The 26656-nt window shown below is 39.6% G+C and overlaps 1 protein-coding gene across 1 annotated transcript in view; it reads right to left on the bottom strand.

Annotated features, from left to right (window-relative positions):
- The window catches only part of LOC134102296 (cation channel sperm-associated auxiliary subunit gamma-like), a 445552-nt gene that overhangs the window by 195010 nt on the left and 223886 nt on the right, over nucleotides 1-26656 (bottom strand). Inside the window, exons 15-16 of the mRNA XM_062556364.1 lie at nucleotides 23517-23700; nucleotides 23075-23181 (exon numbers count right to left, since the gene is read on the bottom strand). Of these exons, the coding sequence (XP_062412348.1) occupies nucleotides 23075-23181; nucleotides 23517-23700 (291 nt within the window). The remainder of the gene's footprint in view (nucleotides 1-23074; nucleotides 23182-23516; nucleotides 23701-26656) is intronic.

The raw sequence follows: 26656 nt of genomic DNA, 5'->3' as shown, positions 1-26656 counted from the left end.
CAAGCAAACAATGGTTTTCTTTTTCATTAAAATAAAATACCAAACCCTATACTATAGCCGGCAGTTATTAAGTAAATAAATAAAAAATGAGTAGGCTACCCAACCAGTTGTCAGAGTTCGTGTGGCAGGCTTTTAACGTTGCTAGTGTGCGTTGAAGCCTACAACCTCTCACGCCACTCCAGGACATAGCTCCAGCAGCGCAACAAAGAAAACTCAGCGTGTAGACCAGATGGACAGACGTCTTCAGCAAGGCTCGTGGAGGTTCCGAGAGAGGATAAGTGGCCGTGCAGGCTATCTCACGCAAAGTCATTGACAAGTCGCATCGTGCTAGCAGCTAGCTAGGTCTTGCTGACTAGCTGAAGGCTTTATACTCGTGGGAAATTCTCGTCTCGAAGTTTTCACTTCCAACTCAACTTCACCGTCTAGCAGTAATGTTTAAGTAAGTGTTTTACCCACTAAACACAAAGGCTATATTTGTGTTAGGCTGCGGTAAACCTTCCCCGTTCAGCAGTCGTTCTCCCTTCTTCTCCCTGGTGTTGGAAGTGAAAACTTTGAGACGAGAATTTCCCACGAGTATTTAAAGTTTAAAAAAAATGAAATGTCATAACGTTCACTGGTGCGTTACCATGACGATAGTTCTCACGTGTATGCCGGTAAAGCGTGGAGGTGGATATCGACGCCATATTGCTTTTTCCCAAAACATTCTGATAACACTAGAGGGTAAAATGAAGTGTCCACATATGAGGAATACAGGTTTTTATTCAGAAAAAGCAAACACAAGGTAAAGCAGAGCCTAAATGTAATGTCCTCATACGAGGATGCAGGGTCTCAGGAGGTTGGCCGGATTTGGCCCGCGGGCCGTACTTTGCCCAGGTCTGTTCTAGTGGAAACTGGTCTCGTGACCTCATGAAACCATTAGTGACAGCAAAACCAACCTAAACGAAACAGCCAGATGCCTCTTCATACAATAGGCCAACAGAAGACACCTTCATAAACAATAACACGTTTTATCGTGAGACTAGGCTGTTAAAAGCAGAAAAGATCTTCAGCTTGCTTCAGGATTTAATTCACTTTTGGATTGTTTGGCTAGTGGTAAATGCCGACATTCCTAACCCTGCTCACAAGTGCCACCTGGTGGTTGTTTGGGTCATTGCAGCTTCACTTGGGAAAAATAAATAAAATACACGTGATTCACGCATGAGGTCTCATGAGAATCTCACGTGAAAGCGGCCAATGTCAACCAACCCCCACTGTATGTTCGCGCAGCCGAAAATGATCGGACCTGGAACAAAGAGCCTAACCTAGTCTGGTTTCAATTACACAGTAGCCAGGATTTCATGCCGCATTTTACAGGCTACCGTGGCTACTTTCTAAAACAATTTTCATTCATTTAGGGAGAAGCATCTTGTAGGGTCTAGCTACCTCGGAGGGAGGGAGATAGAGAGAGCAGCTATGCTAAGCTAGCCTGGTACGCCCTCCCAGTGACGCAACGCCTTCAGGCTTTTGCTGCTGGTCTGGTCAACTGCTCATTGAGAAGGATTTCTGAGTTCCCGAAATCTGCGGAACTGCCCCCTTTGGTCGAGAACCAATCAACTTTGAGCAGCTCCAACGGCTCTGGGTAGAGGCGTGTTCAAGGCAGAGGAAAGAGTGTTGTTATTGGTTTAAACTCGGCAAACCGCTTTCTGACATCTACCAGTAGCAAATCGAGGCACTTAAAGGAGGCGGGTCAACCAGCGCTTGCAAGAAACCATGTTAGCACAGGCTGTTGGTCAGACTAAAGTCTCGCAGAGCCTTTGAAAGTCGATGGTAATCAGGCTAATGCTAAGCAGGCATAGGCGCGAGAAGTAATTCAAAATTATGAGTGAAAGATGTTCTCCGTTTTGCGAATGTTGTAGGCTATGTTTGCGATGTCTCCTGAAAAAAGCTGTAGGCCTATTGTTTCTACAGTTTAAGGCGAGACACGGCAGGTGAAAACATCGTTTTTTTTAGCATCAGTCTTATTCCTAACTATATTTGGAAGATATTTACAGAGGGATTTGTTGATATAGCGTTCTTGGCCTGATTTATATGACTTTTTATGCGATTTACTGGAAAACAAAAGAAGATATTCATAATCCCCTCTGTAAATGTTTTTTTATTTGATATATTAACACAACAAAAAAATAATTTTCAACCTGGCTTTTTCCAATGGTCAGATCCTTCGCATCAAAATATATGCAAATTAGCGCATATTTAATGAGATATAGCCTAATTAGCATATTAATGTTTTATGTTATTAAACATTAAATTAAAGAAAACTTGCAATACATTTTTTTCTCCTATTTATGTGAGTATTCAACTGGTAAAGTTTCATGAAGATATCTTTAAGTTAAAATTTTTCCCCTATTCACCTGGGGTGTCTCGCCTTAAGCTAACTTCTACATGAATTTGTGATTCAGGATTGAGACACACATTTTCTAATATCGGTGGGCAGAGCAAGCCCACTGGTTAGAGCTTCAGCCCTGTAGAACCTGATAATGTAATAAATCCCCAATAATGTAATAACCCCAATAATGTAATAAACAAATGGCACTTGAGTCCATTGAAAATGTAATACAACCTGATAATGTAATAACTTCCCGATAATGTAATAAAGTGCATTTCCCAATAATGTAATAAACTTTTTACTGATAATGTAATAGCGTTTTGCATTAACGGGAGGTTATTACATTATCAGGTTAGCCTTCATTTCGCAGGTCCTGATAATGTAATAACCAATATTGTAATAAATTAACAGCAGACCACCCGTAACTGTGGCTCAAGTGGTGATACTGTGTAGGCAACTCTAGCTGGAGAGCCCTAGCGCCACCAACAGGTCAAATTTGAACAGGCATGCATGTTTATTAACTTTTGACCTGTTCATCCATTTTTAACAAACAATGTATCACTGGAACCCCGGGGCCATATTGGATTTTCTGCCATCTTTGATTTGATCCATAACCTTTAAAAGGTTTCTCTTGTCACACAATTTTGTAATCTTCTCGAAACATTGTTCAGATGATCTTCAGACCATAACACACAAATGCATTCAACATCTTGAAATTCAAGGGCGTTTGGCCGTGACAGCCAATCAAACAAGACATAGAGATCACGAAACAGGAAGTAAGCCAATTTCTCAGCAATCCTTTAACAAGTTTATTATGACCGCCACTAGCGTAGCTAGGGAAGCTGTCATATAGTCGTTGTCAACGTTTCCCCCCCCCCTCCGTCATATTTTTGGTCAACAATTCCCGGGACACCGTAACACCGGGGCACATGAAACTTGGTGGGCATGTAGCCCCTGTAGACTTTTACGGGAATATTTTGTTCCGTCCCCGGGGGTCACTCCACCCCCGCGCATACATAACTACAGATGGTACGGGTTGAGAATGCTCCTTTCTTTCCCGCACATCGGGACTCCCGAAGCATCGGGACTTCAATTAAAACTGCAACCGCAAGGGGGCAACATAAGACCGCCTTAATAAAATGAAGGTTCGGCTCATACCGGAAAACACGGAAAAACCCGAAGACACCGCGCTGGTGACAAGCAGAGAAAAGAGACATCACGCTCGGCATGTCAGATTGCAGTTTCAGAGTTTTCGAATGTTTTACAGCGTACCTCACAGCTGACTCTCTCACTCGACGTAGCCTATAACTCAGTCAGTCCAGCAGAGATGCCAGAGCAACGTTTTGGTCAATGGAGAGGGAGAGAAATGCTCCGCATATCCGTCTCATTTAATCATTAAAATGAAGGTGATGACTGGCGAAATTATAATCAAACGACGTTTCAATAAACCATTGTTGAAATTAATGAAAATGGTTTTAGAAGCCTTCAATTCAACCTGAAAGACTCGATAGGCAACCTTAGATTAATTCATTAATTCATTACGGTTAGGCTACAAGACCGCATTTCCGTGAATAGGCTATTATTGTCAAGGCGAAGACGATGAACTCGACTGACTGAATCCTTTATATTTCTTGGCTAAGTGCGAAGAGATTGACATTCGAACTGTGGCGTAACTGGTTGAGGCATCTTAATCATTCGTCAGCGACCGGGGTTCAAAACTTACTCTACGAACCTCCGGCACCCATTAAGACAAGAGGCATTATTTTATTTTATTTAAAAGTTTTGCGATTTTTTTATGATTGCGATGTCTGCTGAAAAGAAAAGTTAATATGTGAATTCGTGGTTCAGCGCACACACACACACACACACACACACACACACACACACACACACATTTTTACATTTACATAATAGGGCTCGGGCACACGCCTTGCATTCTAGGAATATCGCCGCCATTTGGTAGCGCACTGAACGTAATATCCATTCATTCAGATGCACAAGACAAGAAGCAGAAATATAGTAGCGATTTATTCTTTTCCTTTTGCGGTCGTGGGTTGCACTGTTACACCCCACTACACAGCAACATACTACCAAGAAGGCAAAAACTAAGTAACAGGAACACACTAAAAGGCGGGAGTAAATCCATAGTAATCCATAGTAAACTAAGGAGTGAAGCTGCCAATGTGGCTGTGCCCGCGAAGTTTTGATGTCATGATCCTGAGCCCTAGTGTCAGGAAGTGTCTGTCGAGAGAGAGGGGGGAGGGAGGCAATCGTCCTCAATGCCACATATAGGTAGGCTATAATGTCTAGTGAACTGGTTAGACAAGTGTGGGGGAGGGGGAATGATCGCACAAGACAATTGCTCTTCATGAAATGGGTAGTCTCACAGACGTTTGTCGATGTTTAAACGTAGCCTACATCACTTGCGAAATCGGACGTGGCACATAGAATTATTAGGCTACTGGATTTAATATAGCATAGACTTTGTTCATCCTATATTAGCCTATATTAAAATGTAATGTGCTGCGGGGAAGCATTGGGGAAGTCAGTTTAAGTTGTCCTGTAACAATTTGCCTCTTATTATAATCAAGAGTATGCAGCCACTACGCACATAATAGGTTACGGGCGGATGCGAGCAACCCCATGCAAAAGAAGGCCTTAAGTTAACGGACTGAAGGCCTGTTTACATGTCAAACATGCATTAAATCTAAGAAACGAAAAACACAAATAATGTATTGTGTCGTAAACAGTTAATGACTTCGTGGCCACTATGCGCAACTGCATCGCGCAGTGAGCTGAAGGATAGGAGGACCGACACTTATTAACACAAAGCTTTGTAAAGCACTAACAACCACCCCTCAAAGTTCATTGTCCATAAGTCCAAACAATAAGTATAAAAATCCGACAATCCAAAACAATAACGAGATCTCCCAGAAACGAAAAACAAGTTTGTTGAGCAGCCTAGTCCTTCCAACAATCTCAGCTTTTGCGTTTGTTAGATAAAAGGCATTCTGTCCTGCTGTATTCCAATGAGAAAAAAATCATCCACAAGGTAGGCTAAGGGTCACGGTAATGCAGCATGCAGGAATCTATATAGGCCTACGCACAAAACGAATGAATGGGTTATATCGGCCAAAACGAATGAATGGGTTGGGAGAGTCGTCTGGCTGTGTCAGCAGACTGCAGTCGGTCTCGAGGGGTTAAATAGCGCACGTACTTGAATTTTAATCTGAAGAAGACCACACGAAAATAAAATAAAATCAAAAAAGATGGATTTCAAGTGTGCGAACCTTTTTCCATTTTTTTATGATTTAGCCTACTCTTGTTCTGCACCTTGACCGGGGATGTGCACAAACTTTTTTACTACACTTGAATTTTAAACCAACTCTTCTCTAGCCTATATCCTATAGCCATACTTTAATAATCAGATGTTATGCTCATTTTTGTAGGCTACACCTCACCGGCAAGCACGCACGCAAATGCTGCTTTTGCACATCTACAATATTGGCCAGGCTATATAGAATAGGCTTTTAGGACTGTATTTTGCCTTCGTGCAACTTTAGTTGTGCTCAATCTAAATTATTGTCAGTAAGGATAGGTCATATTACCAAATGGCGAACCTCGAAAATTATTTAGGATATAGAGCCGTGTCCATTACGCATGCAGTTATTTTTTAGGCTATTGTTTTATTTGAGTGTTTTTGTCTACCATGGCAAACATAGTTGAAACGTTCGCTCTAAACTTATGTATTTCCAATCGGCTTTCACAAAACCGATGAGGTCCAGATCTCAGTGGCCTCATAGCTGCCTACAGCCATGCATAGTAAGCCTAATGATAGCCTAATAGTTATGACATTAATAGCCTATTAATGACCTCATGTCGGAATGGCACGTTGTTTGAAAAAAAAAAGTTAAATAGGCCTAGGCCAACCGCCGAGTGGGGATATGTCGGAATGAACAGCGGATACCAGCTGGGTTGTAAAACATTACTGTATTCGTTGATCTTATCGATGCAGTCCTTTCGGCCACTTCTCCCCATCGTAGGAAACTTTCTGTTTAGTGTTGACAACTCAAAGGCCTTCACGTTGTGTGGCAGTGCTTGCTTGCCCTTCGATCCATCCCAGTTGGTGGTTTTGCACCTGTCCCTGAGTTATAGTCTATATGAGTAAGCGCTTATGCTCTAACCGCATAATAAAAGAAGCACCTGCAGCAGTGCTTATGGCAAGGCTATTAACACCTGTCACTGAGCTATGGACAAGCAGTTATGCTTGAAAATTATCATAATAACAGACACACCTAATTGTATGGCTCTATGTTTAAACACATCAAATTAGCAAGCATTTCCGCAGCAACGTTTGTTTTCTTTTTCTGTCGGTCCGCGGTTGCTTGGTCAATTGCGCAGCAATTAGTTAGGAAGAAGACTAACTATTACTTATATATTTCTTATAACGAAACGCGAAGAAAAAATACGAGGACTGACCATCTCGTTTCTCCGCGTTTCCCCAAATACCATGGCGACAAAGAGAAATAAATATGATTTGACATTTAAGCTGATTGCTGACAAATTTGCCACACAATTCGGGAGAAGCAGCGGACAGGAGCGCCACCACAAGCAAGCACTTCTAGCCCAAATTAACATGGCAACGTTGCCTATGACTAAAGTGTCTAAGTAGGCTAGTCCTACTAATATTACATTTGATTGGTAGCATGTTTGTAGCGCGCCAGTTTTACCCATCCCCTACATCAAAACAGCTTAGAATCAATCAAAGAATCAGCTGTGTCGGCGTTAGGCTGTAGGCAATTTTCTATAACCATTTTCATTCATTTCAACAATGGTTCATTGAAACGTCGTTTGAATAATTTCGCCAGTCATCACCTTCATTGTAATGATTAAATGAGATTAAGGAGTCGACTATTGACGGATATGCGGTCTTCATCATTTTGAAATGCGGGATGAAACTTTCTGCCACCTGGTGGTTGTTTGGGTACATTGCCTTAGCCTCGAAAAAAATCGGCTTGACGGCCTGCGGGATCTCTTCGGGAGTCCCGCGGGAGAAGGTGCATTCTCAACCCGTACCCACTGTACCTGAACCGTGGCACCGAGGATGACAAAATGTTTATGGTATGTTGGTCTCAAGAGCCTGCATCAACTTAATTGCCCCCATCTTCAGATGTGATGTTATGAACTGCACCAAATTTCAAGTGTACGATTAACCTGACATCCTCTGGGAGTATGCCAAGTTTTGTGGAATTTCATCCATGGGGGACTATAAAATAAATGGATTTATGTGTACATTCAGGACTGTATACCCATCGGCCTATAGATGGTGGTATTAAGCGAAGGGTTGCTCTGGGTGCTGGATGCTACGGTCATACACACACACACACACACACACAAACATGCAGGAACACACACACACACACACACACACACACACACACACACATATATACACACACACAAACACAGACAAGCACAGGCACATATACACACACACACACACACACACACACACACACACACACACACAGAGACACATACCTACACACACCATCAGCACACACACACGTACATAAATAATTACACAAACACATGCACAAACACGCCCACACGCACCCTCTCACACACACACACACACACACACACACACACACAGATGCACAGTACACACACACACACACACACACACACACACACCTACACACACCTCACACACACAGATGCACAGTGCACACACACACCTCACACACACACAAACAGATGCACAGTGCACATGTAACGGGTGTGTGACGGGGCGAGTAGCCACCGTCACGGCAGTATAGTACTGCCTTCATTATGTTCGTTGTTGGGTTGCATGTATATGTTTGTTGAATGTGTCTATGTTTCCCGTTTAGCCTTGAACCGTTTACGATCATCAGACATACATGTCATTCATCAGACCCTTCCCACGTTTCTCCCGTAGCTGTTACATGTATAGGCCTACAATCAAACACTATGGCGAGGCGTACGCAAAGTTACACCTAACACCACAACTCCCGACAGTTTAAAACACTCTCCATTCAATCACATCACGTCTGTTAAAATAACCACACAATGTCTTGTCATAAATGTTCCGTTTATTTAGCTTCAAAGAATTAGCAGGTCATTATCAAGTCGTTACGTGTTTGTCCTACCGGTGTCCATTGTCGCGTCTTCATTTTGTTTGTAAAGGAGTGAATGCCGCGTCTTGTCTGTATAAAAACATTCCTGGACTTCCTGGGTCACGTGAAGTCCCATCATTTGTAATTATATTGTAAGTTGTGCTTAGTTGTGCTGATTTATATTGTTTGTCTATGCCAAACCGTAGCAAGTGATTGTTTAAGTATTGCATTTATTTTCTAGTTCCTTAGAATAGTATTTTGAGCTGTTTTAAGCTTATTGTTATGTTTTGGCCGGTAAACACCCCTGTTGAGGTTTTGTATATTGGCTTGGTCCAATTGGAGAGTTGCTGATGAATGGACGTAAGTCTTTAAAGCTCTTGCTATTGGACTAGTGCAAATAGTCTTTTCGTTATATTCTTGCATTTTATGGGATACTATTGTTTTGACTGTCAAGTCAGTTTGTTTTGTTAACCAAAAGTATTTATTTTGATATTTTTACTTTTGTTAAAATGTATTTATTATTTTCGACCTTTGGGCCATAATTGGGAAAAATAAACGCCCATCTTACAACATCCTTTCCTGAGTGCTAAATTCCATCCACCTCACACCGCGCCGACCACTCCTACCTTTAACAGGATGTAAATGAAGCCACACACATTGACTGAACTCTTGGGGGGCAGTGATGGCTTGTCTGTGTCTGTGCAGGATTTGTGCGTGTATTTGCAGTACATCCCTCCGCAGGTGTTCCAAATATACGGGCTGATTACAGCTCACGGGATTGGTGGCGATGGTGCATAAAAGCAAACCGAAGTTTCCTTCCAGCAGACTGGCACCTAAGGAGACGTGAGGCGAACGAACGCACCAGCAACCAAGACTGCAGCCCAACGCAAGAATCTGCTCAACGCTCTCAAACGCCTTACTAAAGGGAAGTGATTCTGCCCTCGCCTCCAGCGTGTGAGTGTGTGTGTGAGTGAGAACTCTGATCTGATGAGCCTGGTTTTAAGAGTCTGCCTCTTTAACTCTTCACAGTCCCCGGAGACCATCGCGACAGCTGGCCGAATATCAAAGATCGCTCTACGCACTCAATCTCCTGCCTAAAGGAAAGTTATTCAACTAAACACAACCTGTGTGAATGGGCCATGGACTGAACTATAGGTGCGCTGATTGTACTTCCTTGTTCCTATAGCTCAAGCTGCAGATCCCGCTGTCAACCTGTGAGTGGGCGTGACCTGAAGGACTCTCTGTCTATTGCCTCCCGTTCTGGACGTCTGCGCCTATTGATAAGCCGTGGGTTAGGCCGTGAGTAGGATCGGACTGTGATACATTCCTGCTCACTCTGTTGTTGAGCGGGCAACGCTTGTGCTGACTTTCTAGAGCTTAGGTTCTCCAACTGGCTGCCCGCAGGGTTATGTTATTAACTGCTTGTAAGGTCGGGTGCGTTTTATGCTGTGGGTGCTACTACAATCCTGTGTTAAGCTGGAGTCACTTGTGGTTAATTATATTTACTACTAAGTTTGCTGTGGTGTTCTTAGCCTCTCTTGTGTGCTGTGTGTTGCCGTGTCACTAGGATGGTGTATTACGAGTGCAATTGAATTTTGTACCGCTCACAGTGTTTACTAAAGGCCTTGTAGTAATGCCCGAGCGTAGCCCTTTTTGCCACTAGGGGACGCCAAATAATAGTTATTTAGTTAGACACTACGTAGTAATTACTGACTGTGGTAGTTTTGTATACTATTTGTCAAACCACTAATTGATTGTGTGAACGTATTGACTTTGGTGCTGATGTTTGCTTGTATTTTGCACATACTGATTTATAAACTGCTGCTAGTTTATGATCCTTATTTTACTATTTGCAGCCCTCCAAGCTATTGTATTTCTGCACACTGCGTGAGGATCGTCTATTGCTTGTATTTTGCACATACTGACTACGGGTTGCTATATGTTTGTATTTTGCACATACTGACCGGAACCACTGTTGGACATTTGCCCATAGTGATTTGTAATGTATTTCTAACAACTTGCACATACTGAGAACTGCCACTAGGCTTACTGCGTTGACATTGTCCCAGTCTAGTCCCCACCTACTTTTGCAGATTTGCACATAATTATATTGCCACTGTCGGAGTCATGCCAGTTTTGTGAACTTACTAACCTGTGAATTGATTAATTATTTATTTCCTTTTGTGGCCTCTTTTTAATACTGAACTTAATTTAAGTCCTTAATTTAAGCTGTTGTTAATAAAAAGAAATAATTACTATACAATTGTCGTTGTATTGTTGTGTATCCAAGGGTCAAATAGAAGTTAAACCTGCTACGGTTACACACACACACACACACACACACACACACACACACACACACACACACACACCAGGGATGGAAATTGGCCACCCGCCACCCGCCAAATGCGTGTAGTTTTGAGCGCTGGCGGGTGAAATATGTCAACACACCCGCCACTGTGGCGGGTAAGCAACTACTTCTACTTCAAGTTGATTATTTCATCAGAATATTAGCAGTCTCCACAGAGATAAGAACACACGCCTTGTATCAAAATCCTCAACATCGATAGATAGCATGGACATGACGATCACAACAAACATTCTGGAACGGAGCGCCTTAAAATGTTGGCTCTCATCATTGCGTCAGTAGCCATAAGAGTGTAGCCTACTCTTCCAGTTACAGTAATATAAGGTGGCAGCTAGATAGATAGCCTACAACCATTGACTGTATAAATTTACAACGAGGCTACCGGTAATACGTTTAGGTAGGAAATGCATTGGATATATATAACAGATACCAAACTCCGAGTCATGGTACCGAAGTTAAGCACCCAGCCAATTAAACATGACCAACGAAAAAGTGAACGGGACAACTCACAATTCCATACCACGATAACCTACCTAAATCATAAAAGTTAACATTGCAAGACACTTATCTTTTCTATGACGCCAGAAATACCGTCTTAGTTCTTTGAGCATTAATGCTATTTAATGAAAACTGTATCCTTGAACTATGCCTGATTATTTTCCTAAAACCGAATGAAACCTAATTATGTTCACATACTTTTTAAAGTGACAGGCACTCAATTAGACCTAGGCCTACAGTACACACCACCCCTGTAATATCATTAAAGACAAGTGACAATAAAGTATTCAAATTACTGAATAAGCTATAAGTAATTATGCAGATCCTAAAATGCTATAAATTGTTAACAAAATATATAAAGTGTATGAATTCAAATATGAAATAGAAACAAGATAAGCCATTTTCTGTGTGTGTGGAGGGTTGATCAGAGACTAGGATTGCCACTGCTCTGAATGATATCCCGCTTAAGGCAATAAGGTTTTGCCTATATTTTTTGTAATGTAATAGGCACGGTCACACTTTTTTTAAAAACTATTTCAGCTTGTGTAGGCTTATCAGTGCTTTCTTAACATATTGAACACAATACGCGATAATACCGAAAACCGTGATCATTTTGGTCACTATAACCGTGGGGTTACATTTTCATACCGTTACATCCCTACTTGGCAGTATGATGTATGGAACGGTTGAATATATATATTTGCTGGTAAAAATGTTGAGTGGCTGGTAGATTTTAAAATCTACCTGCCACAGTGGCAGGTGGACAAAAAAGTTAATTTCCATCCCTGACACACACACATCTTTGAGTACATTTTGTTACTGTAGATCAGGGCTCTTCAATTAGCGGCCCGCGGGCCGGATCCGGCCCCCGAGATACTTTGTAGTGGCCCTTGAAGTGTTAGCTGATGTTATTATGAGCAAATCCTTATGATCGGTAGAGACGTAAATAGCTGGTGGAAAACACGATAATGGAGGTGCAGTGATAGGCTACACTGCGAGTAGCGCCTATAAATAATGTTCTGTGAGGTGCGTTGCCGTTGTAGGCTACTTTGTTACTGGATATTATACAAAGAGGTGCCTTGCTTCGTTTTTACGCAGCGTCACCAACATGTTGACGTGCGCCAAATCCAAGCTGTTTTCCTCAAAGCATGAAGCATTTTTTGGTGCATGAAATCTCACCGGTAGTGTGCCTCTCCAGTCCAAGCAGATCCTCGCGAAAACATTCGTCACTCGTAATGTAGCTATTGGAGCAAATAGGAGTCGGTTTAAAAGTTTAACTTTGGTGGCATCAGTTCTGTTGCATGCTCTCACTCGCTCTGAAGTCCTGCAGCCACTGCACCTCAGCCAATTGTACGTAACGTTTTGACCGAGTTGAACATAATATAAGTTCCATCTTAGCTTAGTTTCAACGTAAATTGCCACTACGTTGGAGTATTATAAGCTACTAACATTTTAACGGGTTGCACCACGCAAATAGTTTCAGCGTGAAACTAATACACATCCATCGCCTTGATGTCAAGTCCACTGTAAGTAATTGATTTGTGAACACGTTCATCCAATTTAAATGGTGGGAACGTTAAATGTATGTTGAGAAGAGTTACATATGCGACCGATTACACACATTTAATACATTTAAATACTGTTTGAAACCTGTTTGTGCCCATTGGAAATTGTATGGACCTAGCAGTTACTGCGCAAAGCTCAGATTCCATTGCTGTTAATGTTATCACAGATTTCATATTAGCCATAGCAATGCAGATCCAGTGTCACCTTCCCAATGCCTACCACTGTGGTAGTCTGGGCCTGTGGCAGAAATATTCCCAAAACACAAATACAACAAAATAACCACAAAATAATTATGCTTTTACAAAATGCAACATATTAGCAATATAGATTCAGTGTCACCTTCCCAATGTTGGCCTACCATTGTGGTAGTCTGGGCCTGTGGCAGAAATATTCCCAAAACACAAATAACCACCAAAAAATTATATTATCAGAGAATGTCTAGTAAGGGACGGGCTCTGATATTAAGCATTTACAAAATGCAACATTTGAACACCCATATTGGTGCTGTTTCTAGTTTATTGTATCTACATTTGTACGTAATTACTCATATTTCAAGCGGTATTTCTCCGGCCCCTCAGTTGTGATACTTTTCATGAACTGGCCCCTATTACAAACTAATTGAATAGCCCTGACGTAGGATATGGAAGATTTATAGTGGCTTAGAAATGCGAATTTGAAAGCGTATGGCTGTAAGCCCTATGCTAACCCACTGTTTGCTATTTTGGGCTGGAGCTCTTGCCCGTGCTAGCTCGGTACTGCGTGAACAACGAAAAATGCTTCTTCCGTGACTTAGTTGATGTATTTTCATTCAGAAAAACACAGTTTTTTCAATTTCCGCCAAACTTGCTTTTGATGTAGTACAAAGACGCAAAACTGGTGGTCTAATTAGCTATTTTGTTGTCTTTGAATGATTCTTTTATAGATGCATTTAACAGCCAACCACATTTAACACCTGCTTTTACAAGGCGGAAATATTTAGACGCAAAATAGACGTGTGCTTTCACGAGCAGTTTTAGTACATAGAGGGGAATATATAATTAGCCGCATTTTACGCTTCTCCTCCCATCTTTTTAAACGAACCTCCTACTATCATCTGACACTACCATAAATCCATAATGCATGAGACGGAAAAGCGCAATTTGCCATTCTCAGCTCCCACGACAGGCAGTCTGCGCCTTCACCTCATTGCGGCTTGTTAGTACATACCTCGCCATCTTTTTATACGCACGTTGCGAAACAAATACGCCTGAAGTGGGCGCAAAAGCGTTAGTACATCTGCCCCAGAGAGCGCAAACCTCCGCCAAGCGAACACATAACCACCTCCTGCAGCCTGCTTGCGACGTCTCTCCTCAGCGAGTCACGACCCTTTCACTTTTATTTAGCTATCTAATATTTAATCTATGGATAGCTATATTCAAATCTATCCATAACTTTTTTACTACCTACATGTATATAGGCTATAAAATAGGCTAGCTTATGACAAACTTTGTACCGATAAAAAAAATTCTGCTATAGCGGGGTGCTGCAGCACTCTCATATCCACTTTACCGCGCCCTGGTATGGAGCCGCAAACAAAAAGAAAAGAAAGTACGGTAACACTTTACATTACGGCTCGCTAATAAGGTGGTAATTGTATGGTAATTTCTATGTAATTTCATGGTAACAATCCCTTGTTACCACTTGTTACCACTTATTACCAGTAATTTCTATGCAGTTTCTAGTGCAATTACTCTGCTGTTTCTAGGTAATAGCAATGCAAACAGCATTAATTAAGGTGGTAATTTCTATGTTATTTTGATATAATTTTATGAATAATCCTTTGTAGCCACTTATTACAAGTTATTTCCATGCAGTTTCCAGTGCAATAACTCTGCAGTTTTTAGGTAATAGCGATGCAAACAGCTTTCATTTTGAGTATAATAAAATGGTAATTATTTGAAACTTTACTTATTGTTTTTGTTTAATTACATGACAAACAAGGAGGTAATTTCCAGGAAAATACACAGCATCAGGGCCGTAAAATACATTATCACTTATTTCCACCCAATTACTTAGTTATTAGCCTACTAAGAAAGAGAAAAAACAAGTCATTGTCGTAGTAAGCTGGTAAAGAAGACATTATGTGCCTGTAACTAAACTGGAATAAGTGAAGTAACTTTATGGAAACTATATGGTATCAGAGCTGTAAAATGCACTATTGCCTCTTCCTATTTAATTACCTAGCTGTGTTGATAAACCCATCAATTATCCTTATGACATTTTTAGTGTTGTTTTTGTTTAATTACCTGAAAAACAAGGAGGTAATTACCAGGAAAATACACAGTATCAGGGCCGTAAAATACATTATCACCTATTTCCACTCAATTACTTGGTTATTACCATCTGGCTAGGCTATTTTGTAGCCTACTGACATTCAACACACAAACACATGTTGAGTACGACCTTTATTACTTTGTTCTGCAAAAAAAGAAAGTTAACATTTATTATACAACATTTAAAGTAGCCTGTAAGTCCGCCGAAAATTTAACTAAGCCATGGAAGAAGTATTTTTCGTTGATCAGCAGTAGGCTAGCCTGCAGAGCTAGCATGAGCTACAGCCCAAAATCGCTAACAGTGGCATAAAGCCATAGGCTACGCTTTCAAAATTAAACCACTAACATTGCTCAAAACAGCGCAAAACCTCGTCAGCAGCTAACTCGAGGTGTCTACACATAAAACAAAGCACCAGTTAGTCTGTAAACTTTGGAATAGTCTGTACACACTTAGAAATCGTTCGACACTGCAACTCTATATGAAGCACAGAAATGTCACACAAGTGTTCACACGGAAGCACGCACGGGAGCTATTGCCGGAAGAGACTACGGGTAGTCCAGTGCTCAAATTACAGTGAGATCAGAGCCCGTCTTTTCTCTGGTGAGATATGCTACAGACAGAAGAAAGAGGACGAGGAAGACAGAGTGGTTCGTGTCTGTTCCTTTCCCGGCAGCGAAACAAAAATTAAAAGTTTACAATCCAGCAAGTTTTTCATCAGCTGTAATTGCGATACGGTCGGTCTCCAGTGGCTTATTGTTTTGAATGTGGACATTGACACCTCAATCGAAATGCTAAAGTAATGGATTACCGTGTCTGCCATCATAATTTTGAGAAGGACGACTTCATTATTCCGAGAGGAGCTTCTGACCCAAAGAAGTCAACGAAATATTATAATATTTTCATCTGTAACAAACACGTCACCTCTGTACCTGTATGAATGTTTTGGTAGGTTTAGGGTGCACTGCAAATAAAATATTTAGCCTATACTGTTTCAGAATTTGATTATGTTGTTTTATTATTGCAGAACATGTTAAATGTGTGAAAACAATGTTTTTTTTGCAGAACAAAGTTAAGGTTGTGCTCAACATGTGGTTGTGTGTTGAATGTCAGTACACGGTAACCTATTTCAGATCAGAGATGGTAATAACTAAGTAACTGAGTGGAAATAAGTGATAGTGTATTTTACGGCCCTGATGCTGTGTATTTTCCTGGAAATTACCTCCTTGTTTTTCAGGTAATTAAACAAAAACAATAAGTAAATCCTGGACTATCATTTCAAGAACTAGATTCATTTTAAATCATTACCATTTTATTAAACTTAAAATGAAAGCTGTTTGCATCACTATTACTAAGAAACTGCAGAGTAGCCTAATTGCACTGGTAATTGTATAGAAATGACATAGTAATAAGGGGCTAAAAAATATTATTACCATGAAATTACATAAAAATACCATAGAAATTACCACCTTAATTAATGCTGTTTGCATTGCTATTACCTAGAAACTGCGGAGTAATTGCACTAGAAACTACATGGAAATTACTTGTAATAAGTGGTAACAAGGGATTGTTACTATACAATTACCACCTTATTAGCGAGCCGTAATGTAAAGTGTTACCGAAAGTACAGTTTTTCTCAAATGCTAAAACACAAAAGCCAATCCTCTAAACCAAATGACCAGTTGTCTAAACACATTTACTAAATCTAGCCACAATTTTTCAATACCATAAACACATTTCACATGAAGACACAATTCACAAAACACAATCCTCTGTTCTCATAAATCTAAGCACATTTTTCACATTTTTCAAAACACATGTTGCAAAACATATTCTCAAATGAAAGGTCATGTGATGCAAAATGCTTGCCACAGTCAGCAATAACTGAACACAATGAACACACCTGGCGTCATTCATTATAGTCCGGGAGCCAAATGCCATAATTTAGGTGAACCTGGCTTTGTCGGTTAAAGTTTTTTTTTTTTTGCAGAATCTAGTAGACTAGGGGTACCTCTTTAAGATTTAAGAGGGTGCCCGGTGATATCCCTTGGGCAATTTCATATATTAAGCCTTTCTTGTCCAATGTGTTGAATATAAGGCGGATATGGATGAGTTTCCTCTCTCACTCGGAGAACAAAATCTCCACTTCACAAGCATCTACATACACCAAACTTTTCAGTCTTATACCTAACCATGTTTAGAAGGTTTTTGCAGAGGGGTTTGTTGATATATTATTCTTAGCCTGATTTACATGACATTTTATTCCAAAAAACATGGCGAAAATGGATTTTTTAAAGGCCGGTATAGTATTTTCTGATTTACTGAATAACTAAATGAGATATCCATAATTCCCTCTCTAAAATACTTTTCGTCTCTTATGTCAACAAAATGAAAAGAAAAAAATTGAAACTGGCTTTATCCAATGTTCAGATTTGATCTTTTTACGTTTATGCAAATCAGCGCATATTTAATTACATCATACCTAATTTGCATATTCAAACATTACATTTCAGAAAACTTGTTATACATTTATTTTTCATATTGATCTAAGTAATCAACTGGTGAAGTTTCATAGTGATATCTGCTTGTTAATTTTTTTACCCTATTCACCTTTAGTATATCCGCCTTATAGTCAACACATTGGACAAGAAAGGCTTAATATACGAAATTGCCCAAGGGATATCACCGGGCACCCTCTTAAATCTTAAAGAGGTACCCCTAGTCTACTAGATTCTGCAAAAAAAAAAACTTTAACCGACAAAGCCAGGTCTGACCCCATGGTTCCCTGACTATTACACACAACGACTCAAAATTGAAGACACTTGTTGCTAATGCGCACAGTGACTGTGTGTGTGTGTGGTGTAAATTAAGAAAATAAAAGAACTTCACACCCTGATCACGTTTTCAAGAGTACTGTTGTGTGCAATAGATTATGTTTTGTGCATTGAGTTGTGTTACAGTAGTGTACCTGCAGAATTTTCTGTACTTTTCATATGAAACTCACAACTCTAAATGAGGAGCTCTTTTCCAAAACGCTATAAATCCATTTTTGAAAACATTACTGCACTGTAACAAATCATGTTACTGTATTTACAGTAATTGCGTGTTTCAGGTAATATCAATAAAAATACAGTTGTTTTGTTTTTATTGCGTAAAGACAAATTACTGTAACTAAACATAACCCAATACAGTTTCACTGAGATTACTTGAAAAACAAAATGTACTAAATATATTTATGAAAATTCATTAGTAAAATGGTGGATATAGCGTTTTGGAAAAGAACTCTTCAAATGCCTAATCCTCTGCAAAGATCTAAGAAGATCCGTTACTCTAAAGTTTTTTAAAATATGCATTGGCAGTTATGAAACAAAGAACCTTCTCACAAATTGAGCATTGTGTTTTCAATTGTTTTGCTGTAGTGTGTAATGATGTGTATAGTGTTTTTGAAACCTTCGAGCTGCTCTTTTGGTGTGAAAGTTTGAGTTTTGAAGTGAGAAGGTGTGGTTGTGCTTATGTAGCTTTAGAAAAGGGTATTGTGTTTAGACATTGGGGAACATGGAGGAAACGTTTGTGAAATGTGTTTTAGCATTTGAGAAAAACTGTAAACATTTTCCGGACTAGGATTTATTTCTTAATTAGGTGTCATCATATAGAAAGGCAACAAATTAGGGGGCAGTGATGTGAGCGCCTATTCAATGGCTGTGTCCGAAACGGGCAAAAATGCTGCGTTCTAAGATATCTTACAGGGGAGCGAGGCATCGTGTCACGTCCGAAACAAAAATGCTGCCTTCTAAGATACCTTCGTTTTGCCCAGTTTTGAAGGCAGCATAGATGTATCCTTCATGCTGCCTTCAACGTCCAAAAGTTCTATTTAACTATGATGTCAGTGAACGGTAAAATACTTCCATTCACCTCTTTGTATTTACCTTGCAAAAATCACGATAGGTCTGTTTACACGTCTAAAGCATGTTTATACTTCAAATTTCGACTCCTCTCCTCCACAACACCATCCTCGGGGTCTTAACAAGTGAACCGCGTTGGCTAGTCAGGTTTTTAAAGCATTTTCAGAAATTGTCCGGTCATTACACATCAGTGGCAATTAATTGTCAATGACTAGCATGCTAATAGCGATTTACGCTAACGCACCTAAAGCACAGCTGTTGGTAACATAGCAACGGCGTTCTATGTTGATATCTTGCTAGGCTGTCCGAAACAGAGTTTTTAGCTGCTACCTTGTTGCCTTCTACGGCAACTCACTCGCTAGGCAGTGAAGGCAGTGAGGCAGTAGGCAGCTGCCTTCCGTTTCGGACACAGCCAATGTATGTGCGTGTCTGCGCAAGGAAACTGAACCACTGGAGAAAATGTGGATGTGTGTGTGTGTGTTTGTGCAGGTGTGTATGTGTGTGTTTATGTGCCTGTGCGCCAGGCTTGCGCAAAATTCAGAATTGAATTCAGAATGACTCCTAAATTCTAATTCAATTCTTGAGTTTGAATTGAATTTGAATGGCTATATTTCAGTAAGCCTATGGAGCAGTGATGTGAGCGCTTATTCAATGTGTGTGCGCGGAAACTGAACCACTGGCGATAACATGGATAAGCAACATCTATCAAAGTGGATTATTGATGTCCAGCATTGAAATGGGCCTAGCCAAGCGAATGTCATAGCAAATAGCCTATGGTGATGACACCACTTTTAAAACATTTATTTCGCTCTCGCTGGTGTGAATGCAGAACATGGGCTGCCAGCTGTTGCTCAAACAAATGAATGAGGGCAATGATCTGCATTCTCCGTTCACCAAAAGTATGGTTTTGCTAATCCGTTCACACAAAACATAATTTCTGAAAGGTTCTCTGCAGTGTTAACGTGATATTTCTCCATTTGTGTTAGTGTCAAGCAGTGAATTGATAGTTTAGACTATTGCAGTTAGGGCTAGGCAATGTTCATGACAGAAGACTGTCAGTGCTTTCTCTGTTGGTACGTCTGTCCCTTCAAAAACATACAGGAACATCAATATGATCAAAGGTCTATGCAATTATTATTGACAGAATTTAACAGACGTTTGTTCCTCCCGGTTCGCTCATTCGGCCCTCTGATATGATTGCCATCTGGCGGTAGTGCTTTGTGGGCCTACAGTAATTTCCCGCATTGCAAGTTAAAAGAAACAAAACTATATTAACACCATATTACAGGCATGCAAACTGGTCAGGGGTGAAAAAGGTGAGACTCTTCTCCGACCCCCAGTGTGAGGGACCCGCTTTCTTTCTTTCTTTCTTACTATCACTCTCTTTTTCTGTGCTTATGTACTTATTATGTACTTATTACAAATTTCTGATGATTTCATAGGCCTAATGGACACTTAAACTATCAGGATAAGGAAAAGTCTGAATATTTGTTGGACCAAACCAGGTCATCAATAATCTTGCTTGAGACACACACTATTTCAAACTAATATTATTATATAAAATAGGGTAGATAGGCTTTAATTTTTCAAATAGTTTTAAAACGTACTAATATGCAGCCTAGGCTACTACAGATTGTGTTTTTTAGGCTATATTGTGCTAGTGTGTTTAACCAACCAATAAAGTTAGGCTATGTGAACTGTCTTCATATTATGTAGGCTACCTGTTGGCACAGACTAGGCTACTGATCAGGGTCCTCCTGTAACTCGACAATCAAATGTAAATTTAATTTACGCTTGGCTTACGAACTCGTAATGATCCGGCCCGGGTGTAACTGAAACTTGTTGCAAGTCACACGGTTACGTGCGTTACGTGTGGTCTGAAGCAGTCGCAACTTTTTTTGGCTACGTTATTATAGCGAATCATTTGAGTTGCATATATTTTGCGTAGGCTTTGCGTAAGGTCTATGCGCAGTGTGCTTCGAGTAACAGGGCCCACTTTTCTTAAAAACAGCATTATCATGTCAATCAACTACATCTCTGGACAAAACGAACCAGCCCAGTTTATGAGCATTTAATTCAACTGTCACATTAGCCTTTGATATACTGATAAAGTCTGCCTATTTGCTTCACCTTTTGCCGATCTAGGTGGTTCAAACTGCACGCATTCTTCATCAAAAGAACTCGTCATGTCTAGGCTACATGTTTGTCTAATTTCGCTAAATTTCATTATTAGAAGAAAACAACCTAGCTACGTTGCTACACTAATCTCAGCGTCTTTTTCTAATAGAAGTTGAAAGTTTTAACCAGCCCACCTGTGAAATCCCTCGGCATCTCTTCTCGCCAGAATCACTATATTCCACCTGACATCTCAGACGCATCTATCTGCGCTCACAACAGAGGCTTGGTGTGCGCGTTCTGTTCGCGTTGCGTCTTTGCTTCCACTAATGTTTATTAAACGCATAGGGGCTACATTCACGCATCCCTTGCTGATCAGACACGTTTTAAATGCGGCTCTAGAAACACCTCAAGATGCGTTAGCATCTGCGCATGATTTCTAAACTTAGTTGTAAATTAAATTCACCTTGACCCCCCCCCCCCCCCCCCTAAATATTTTCTCATCGGATCTGCACGAACCATGTAAGTCACCTATTTTTGATTCAAAACGGCGAATTTCGCCGAAAGGTGAGGAGTTTGCATGCCTGATATTAACTGCCCCCTTGTACTAACCTCATAGCTAAAGAAATTTTGCAAAATCAATGTATTAGCCGCAGCTAATAGTCGGGAAATTACGGTATTGGGGTCAAGTAGGAAGCCCAGCCCCAGCAAGTTCCAAAAGTAGAAAAAGTTTTGCGAGATCCCGCAAAAGTAAATCACTTTTTTTTTTTTTTTTTAAACCCATGTTTTTTTCCTCCCATGTCCCCCGGCGGGCTCCATACTAACTCGTGTATGTGCCGTCAAGAACCTGCCAAACCTGTAGATAGTAGTGTAACAAGAGGCTCGAGCCCACATTAGCCAAGAATCCCGAAAATAGCAACATCAACAAATCAGTTTACAGTTTTATGTCAACTGTATTTGCAAATGCCCAAAAAACAAAAAGGGTTGGGACCTACATTTTGTGATTGCTACTCTGAATGCATCCATGATCACCATAGCCAAATGCAAATGTATACATTGATTGGTCGCACTTTTTGCGCAGATGCAAGTACTGTCATATACTGTGAAGCTGGCTGCCTAGAAGGCGCGTAGATTCCCTTTTTCCTCAGTTCACATTCATGCGCGAAACGGGAGTTCTCCTAAATCTCCACTTTTGCCGTAGTTTTAAGAAAGAATCGTATTCAGAGGCAAAATCGCTGTATCTAATCTGAACGGACATTTGCCAACAAAGGACAGGCTGGTGAAACAGGATCGTTTTGCGTTCATGAAAGAGCTACCACTTCCTAAAACGACACTTTTTCATCTGCTCTGCATTGCTTGGACATTTATTAGTTCTTTGCAATTGTTTTGTGTGCTGCTTTAGGGAAATCTAGGTTGAATGTGATGCCTGTACTTTTTTTTTTTTTTAATGAATGAATGAATGAATGACTGGAGTGGGCCTAGCTTGTAAACCCACAAATACTGTATAAACAACAGGGGTTTAACACAACTGCATGTATACTGGTGTCTTTATTTTGATCTACAAAACTTTCTTGATTTATTGCTTGAATGTTGCATATTACTTTATATGCCTTTTAACTCATGTCCACTTAACTGCTTGCCATTGTACGTTGTACAGATTAAATTAGTCTCCCCAATCCTTTTAATGCATCTTGTAGCCCTCTCTTTTTAAAATATTAGAGAGCATTTGTTACACATTTGTTAACTATCATCCTTCAGATACCATATAACAACATAAAAAAGAAAGATGGGTTGTAAGTGTGTGAGCTACCTTATGAACAATGGCTGCTCGATTGAAGTACTCTTGCCTGGTGACGATTGCGTGAAGAAAATCATTGTCTGAAACCTCTGCCGAAATCCAGATGTTCTTGATCTCATCTAAAAAACACATGGCACATTTATCCACGTTTGCATGTAGTCACTGACCACACATATCAGAGGCATCTTACAGACAGATTTGAGAGGCATCTTGTTCAAGACCAGACACATTTTCAGGAGCATGTGGAATACCTAGGTGTCACACCCTTCCAGGCAATGACAACGAGGGTTATAGATCGGCATCCAGGCATGTTTCAAATGGCATACAGTTTTTGTCATTATTTTGCCATATTGGAAACACAAAAGATATCATCAGAAGATATTTGAGAGTTTGGGTTGCTAGCGAAATTTCTTTGAATAATGAAAGTTCAGTGAAACCCTAGTATGCTACCCACCTCGTGATACTGCTGGGTTTCCGGCGCTGATATAGACTGAAAAAGAGTAGGATGCATGGAGATCGAGGTACACTTTATGTGGAAGGTAGATCTCTGGATTCATGTACATCCTTGAAAAACTGTCCATCTCAACACTGTATCCAGATGAGGATATTCCATTGCTGGACATGTAGATGAAATAGTCCTATGAGAGATACATCAAATGCATTTGATAAACTAGAAAAGCACTCTAGAGCACAGACCTCTGCCTTCTATCAAAATTGAAGCCATTATGAAACATTCAATTATTTTTTCATCGACTCGCGTTGTCTCTTGCTGCACAGGTCACCAGTTTTCACACTCCACAACAAAAAACTTCTCCCAGACGTTATCTGTGCCTTTAGACTCCTTGTGTTGTGAGTACTTCTGTGTGTCTGACACCATGTATTGTTGCTCTAACTATATATTTAAGGACACAACAATCAGGATGCAAATAGCCTAGATAACTTTTATTATTACTTCTTCCTTGGTTGTCATACTCTTGAACTATTCAGATTGCCACCACGTGGCCATTCCATGCCATTACACCGCCAAGCGAAAAACATAACCGCCTCCTGAATCCAGATGGTAATACAGATTTACTATATATAGGCCAGTCAATCTAGCTCAAAAAAGGGCCAAAACTTAAACTAATTGCAATAGTAAGGATTCATACTTTTTATTGATCCTTAAACCCTCCTGCATCACATATTAAAAATCTACCCATTTATATTTAGTGGAACATACTTTTATTCAAGGTCAAAGGTAGCAATTTCCAATGCATTTTGCCATTGAGATTTACTACAGGTGAAATGGGTACAATTTTAAACTATAGATATCAAATTGAAACTTTCACAGTTGTTTACTCACATTAAGGCAAAGATTTTTCTGAAATGTGATGTTTAGATATGCAAATGAGACCAGTTTTACTTAAATATGCAATAATTTGCATATATTTCTAGAAAACTAAATCTGAACAATAGGTACAGTCAACTTCAAAATAATTGCTGAATTTTGCTTCTATATTGGATACCAAAAGCCTATGCAAAGGGAATATTTGATATCACTTCATATCACCTCAGAAATGAGGAAATCAAGTCAAGTCAAAATCAATGCGTTTCAATGGAAGTACATTATAGAACAAATGATTGTCAATGATATGGTATGATGGAAGTATCTCAGTGCATGCCAACTCACTTGATATGTTGTCTAAAGGTCAATATCTTCCTTATGTGACTTGGCATGGGACTTGAGATACTTCCATCATACCATATCATTGAAAATCATTTGTTCTATAATGTACTTCCATTGAAACGCAATGATTTTGACTTGACTTGATTTCTTCATTTCTGAGGTGATATGAAGTAATATCTAATATTCCCTTTGCATAGGCTTTTGGTATCCAATATAGAAGCAAAATGCAGCAATTATTTTGAAGCTGACTGTACCTATTGTTCAGATTTAGTTTTCTAGAAATATATGCAAATTATTGCATATTTAGGTAAAACTGGTCTCATTTGCATATCTAAACATCACATTTCAGAAAACTTGTAATACAAAAAATCTTTGCCTTAATGTGAGTAAACAATTGTGAAAGTTTCAATTTGATATCTATAGTTTAAAATTTTACCCATTTCACCAGTAGTAAATCCCAATGGCAAAATGCATTGGAAATTGCTACCTTTGACATTGAAAAAAAGTATGTTCCACTAAATATAAACGGGTAGATTTTTTATATGTTAATTAGATATACCTAGGGATCACAAAAAACTTGGAATGATTACTATTGCAATTAGTTATGGGTCAAACGCTAGATTGACTGGCCTAATAAGTGAGGCGGAAAACTATATCCTGCTGTGAGTCACGTGAAAGGGTGTTCGAATGAAAAGGCCAGACTTCATGGAGGGCATAGTGGATGAAGAACAGACACATGAATTTAGTTTATTTTATTACTTTGCCTCATATGTTCAGTTCTTTCATCCTTATGATTGAACAAGTATGAATGAGATACACGTAAATGAAATTTAAGGTATTAAAAAATACTGCAGGTATAAAAATGGTTAGTGTAGGCTAATAATGACTGAAAAGTAAAAAAAATGGTCTTTGTTAAATCTTTTCCAAATATAGTGTATAATGACATGAAAACAAGCAATAGTTAAAGGTACTATATATCATTAGTACTTAACAATAGCTTTAAAATCAGTTTTTTTAATTTTGGCTGGTAAAAAATCTGCTTTGCCGTTAACTTTTTCCAGTTACCAGCCACATTGGCTGGTAAGCCAAAAAGTTCATTTTGACCCCTGCTGTCGTCACAGAATGCATTACATACTTCGTATTTTAATACTTAGTGATGGTCTTAAATTTAACCCATGATGGTCTAAAAAAGGTCTAAAAAAGTCTAAAATTGCACTTGTTAAAACCTGCAGACACCCTGTCAGTAGAACATGGGTTAGTTTTGCTAAAAACACCTGTTTTTGACCAAAAAGTGGAGAAAACCATCTCGGTAACACTTTACATTACAGATCGGTATAAATGGGTAATGTTATGGTAGTATGCAATTTAATGGTAATAATATTTGTAAACCACATATTACAAATAATTAATGTGTAATTTCTAGACAATTACTGTGCAATTACCATACAACAACAATGCAAATAAACTTGGAATAAATGAGGTAATTGAAAAATACTGTTTTGTCTTTTTGAACAGTGGGGAGTTTTCGTAAAGACAGAACAGTATTTTACAGCCCTGATATCATAAAGCTATGGTGAAATTACCTTATTTATTTCATCATAATTATAGATAACAGGTCACATTTTACCATCAAACTAACTACTACAAAAACGTTGACCACTGTGTAATTGTGCAATAATACTTAGAAGTTACTATGTCATTTAGTCCTTCATAGCACCATAATTTCTTGCGCAGTAATTTCATTCACGCTGCTAAGGCAGTCTGGAAACTACAGCCCTAATTTTTGCCTGAGATAGGGGACCAATCACAAAACAGGGGGGAAAGCAAGACCATGATGAGCTATCAGGGTGTCTGCAGGTTATAACAAGTGCCAATTTTAGACTTTTTTTAGACCTTTTTTAGGCCATCATGGGTTGAATTTAAGACCT

Source organism: Sardina pilchardus, chromosome 15, assembly GCF_963854185.1.
Source record: "Sardina pilchardus chromosome 15, fSarPil1.1, whole genome shotgun sequence".
Taxonomy (NCBI): Eukaryota; Metazoa; Chordata; class Actinopteri; order Clupeiformes; family Clupeidae; genus Sardina; species Sardina pilchardus.
This window is presented reverse-complemented; position numbering and strand designations above follow the sequence as displayed.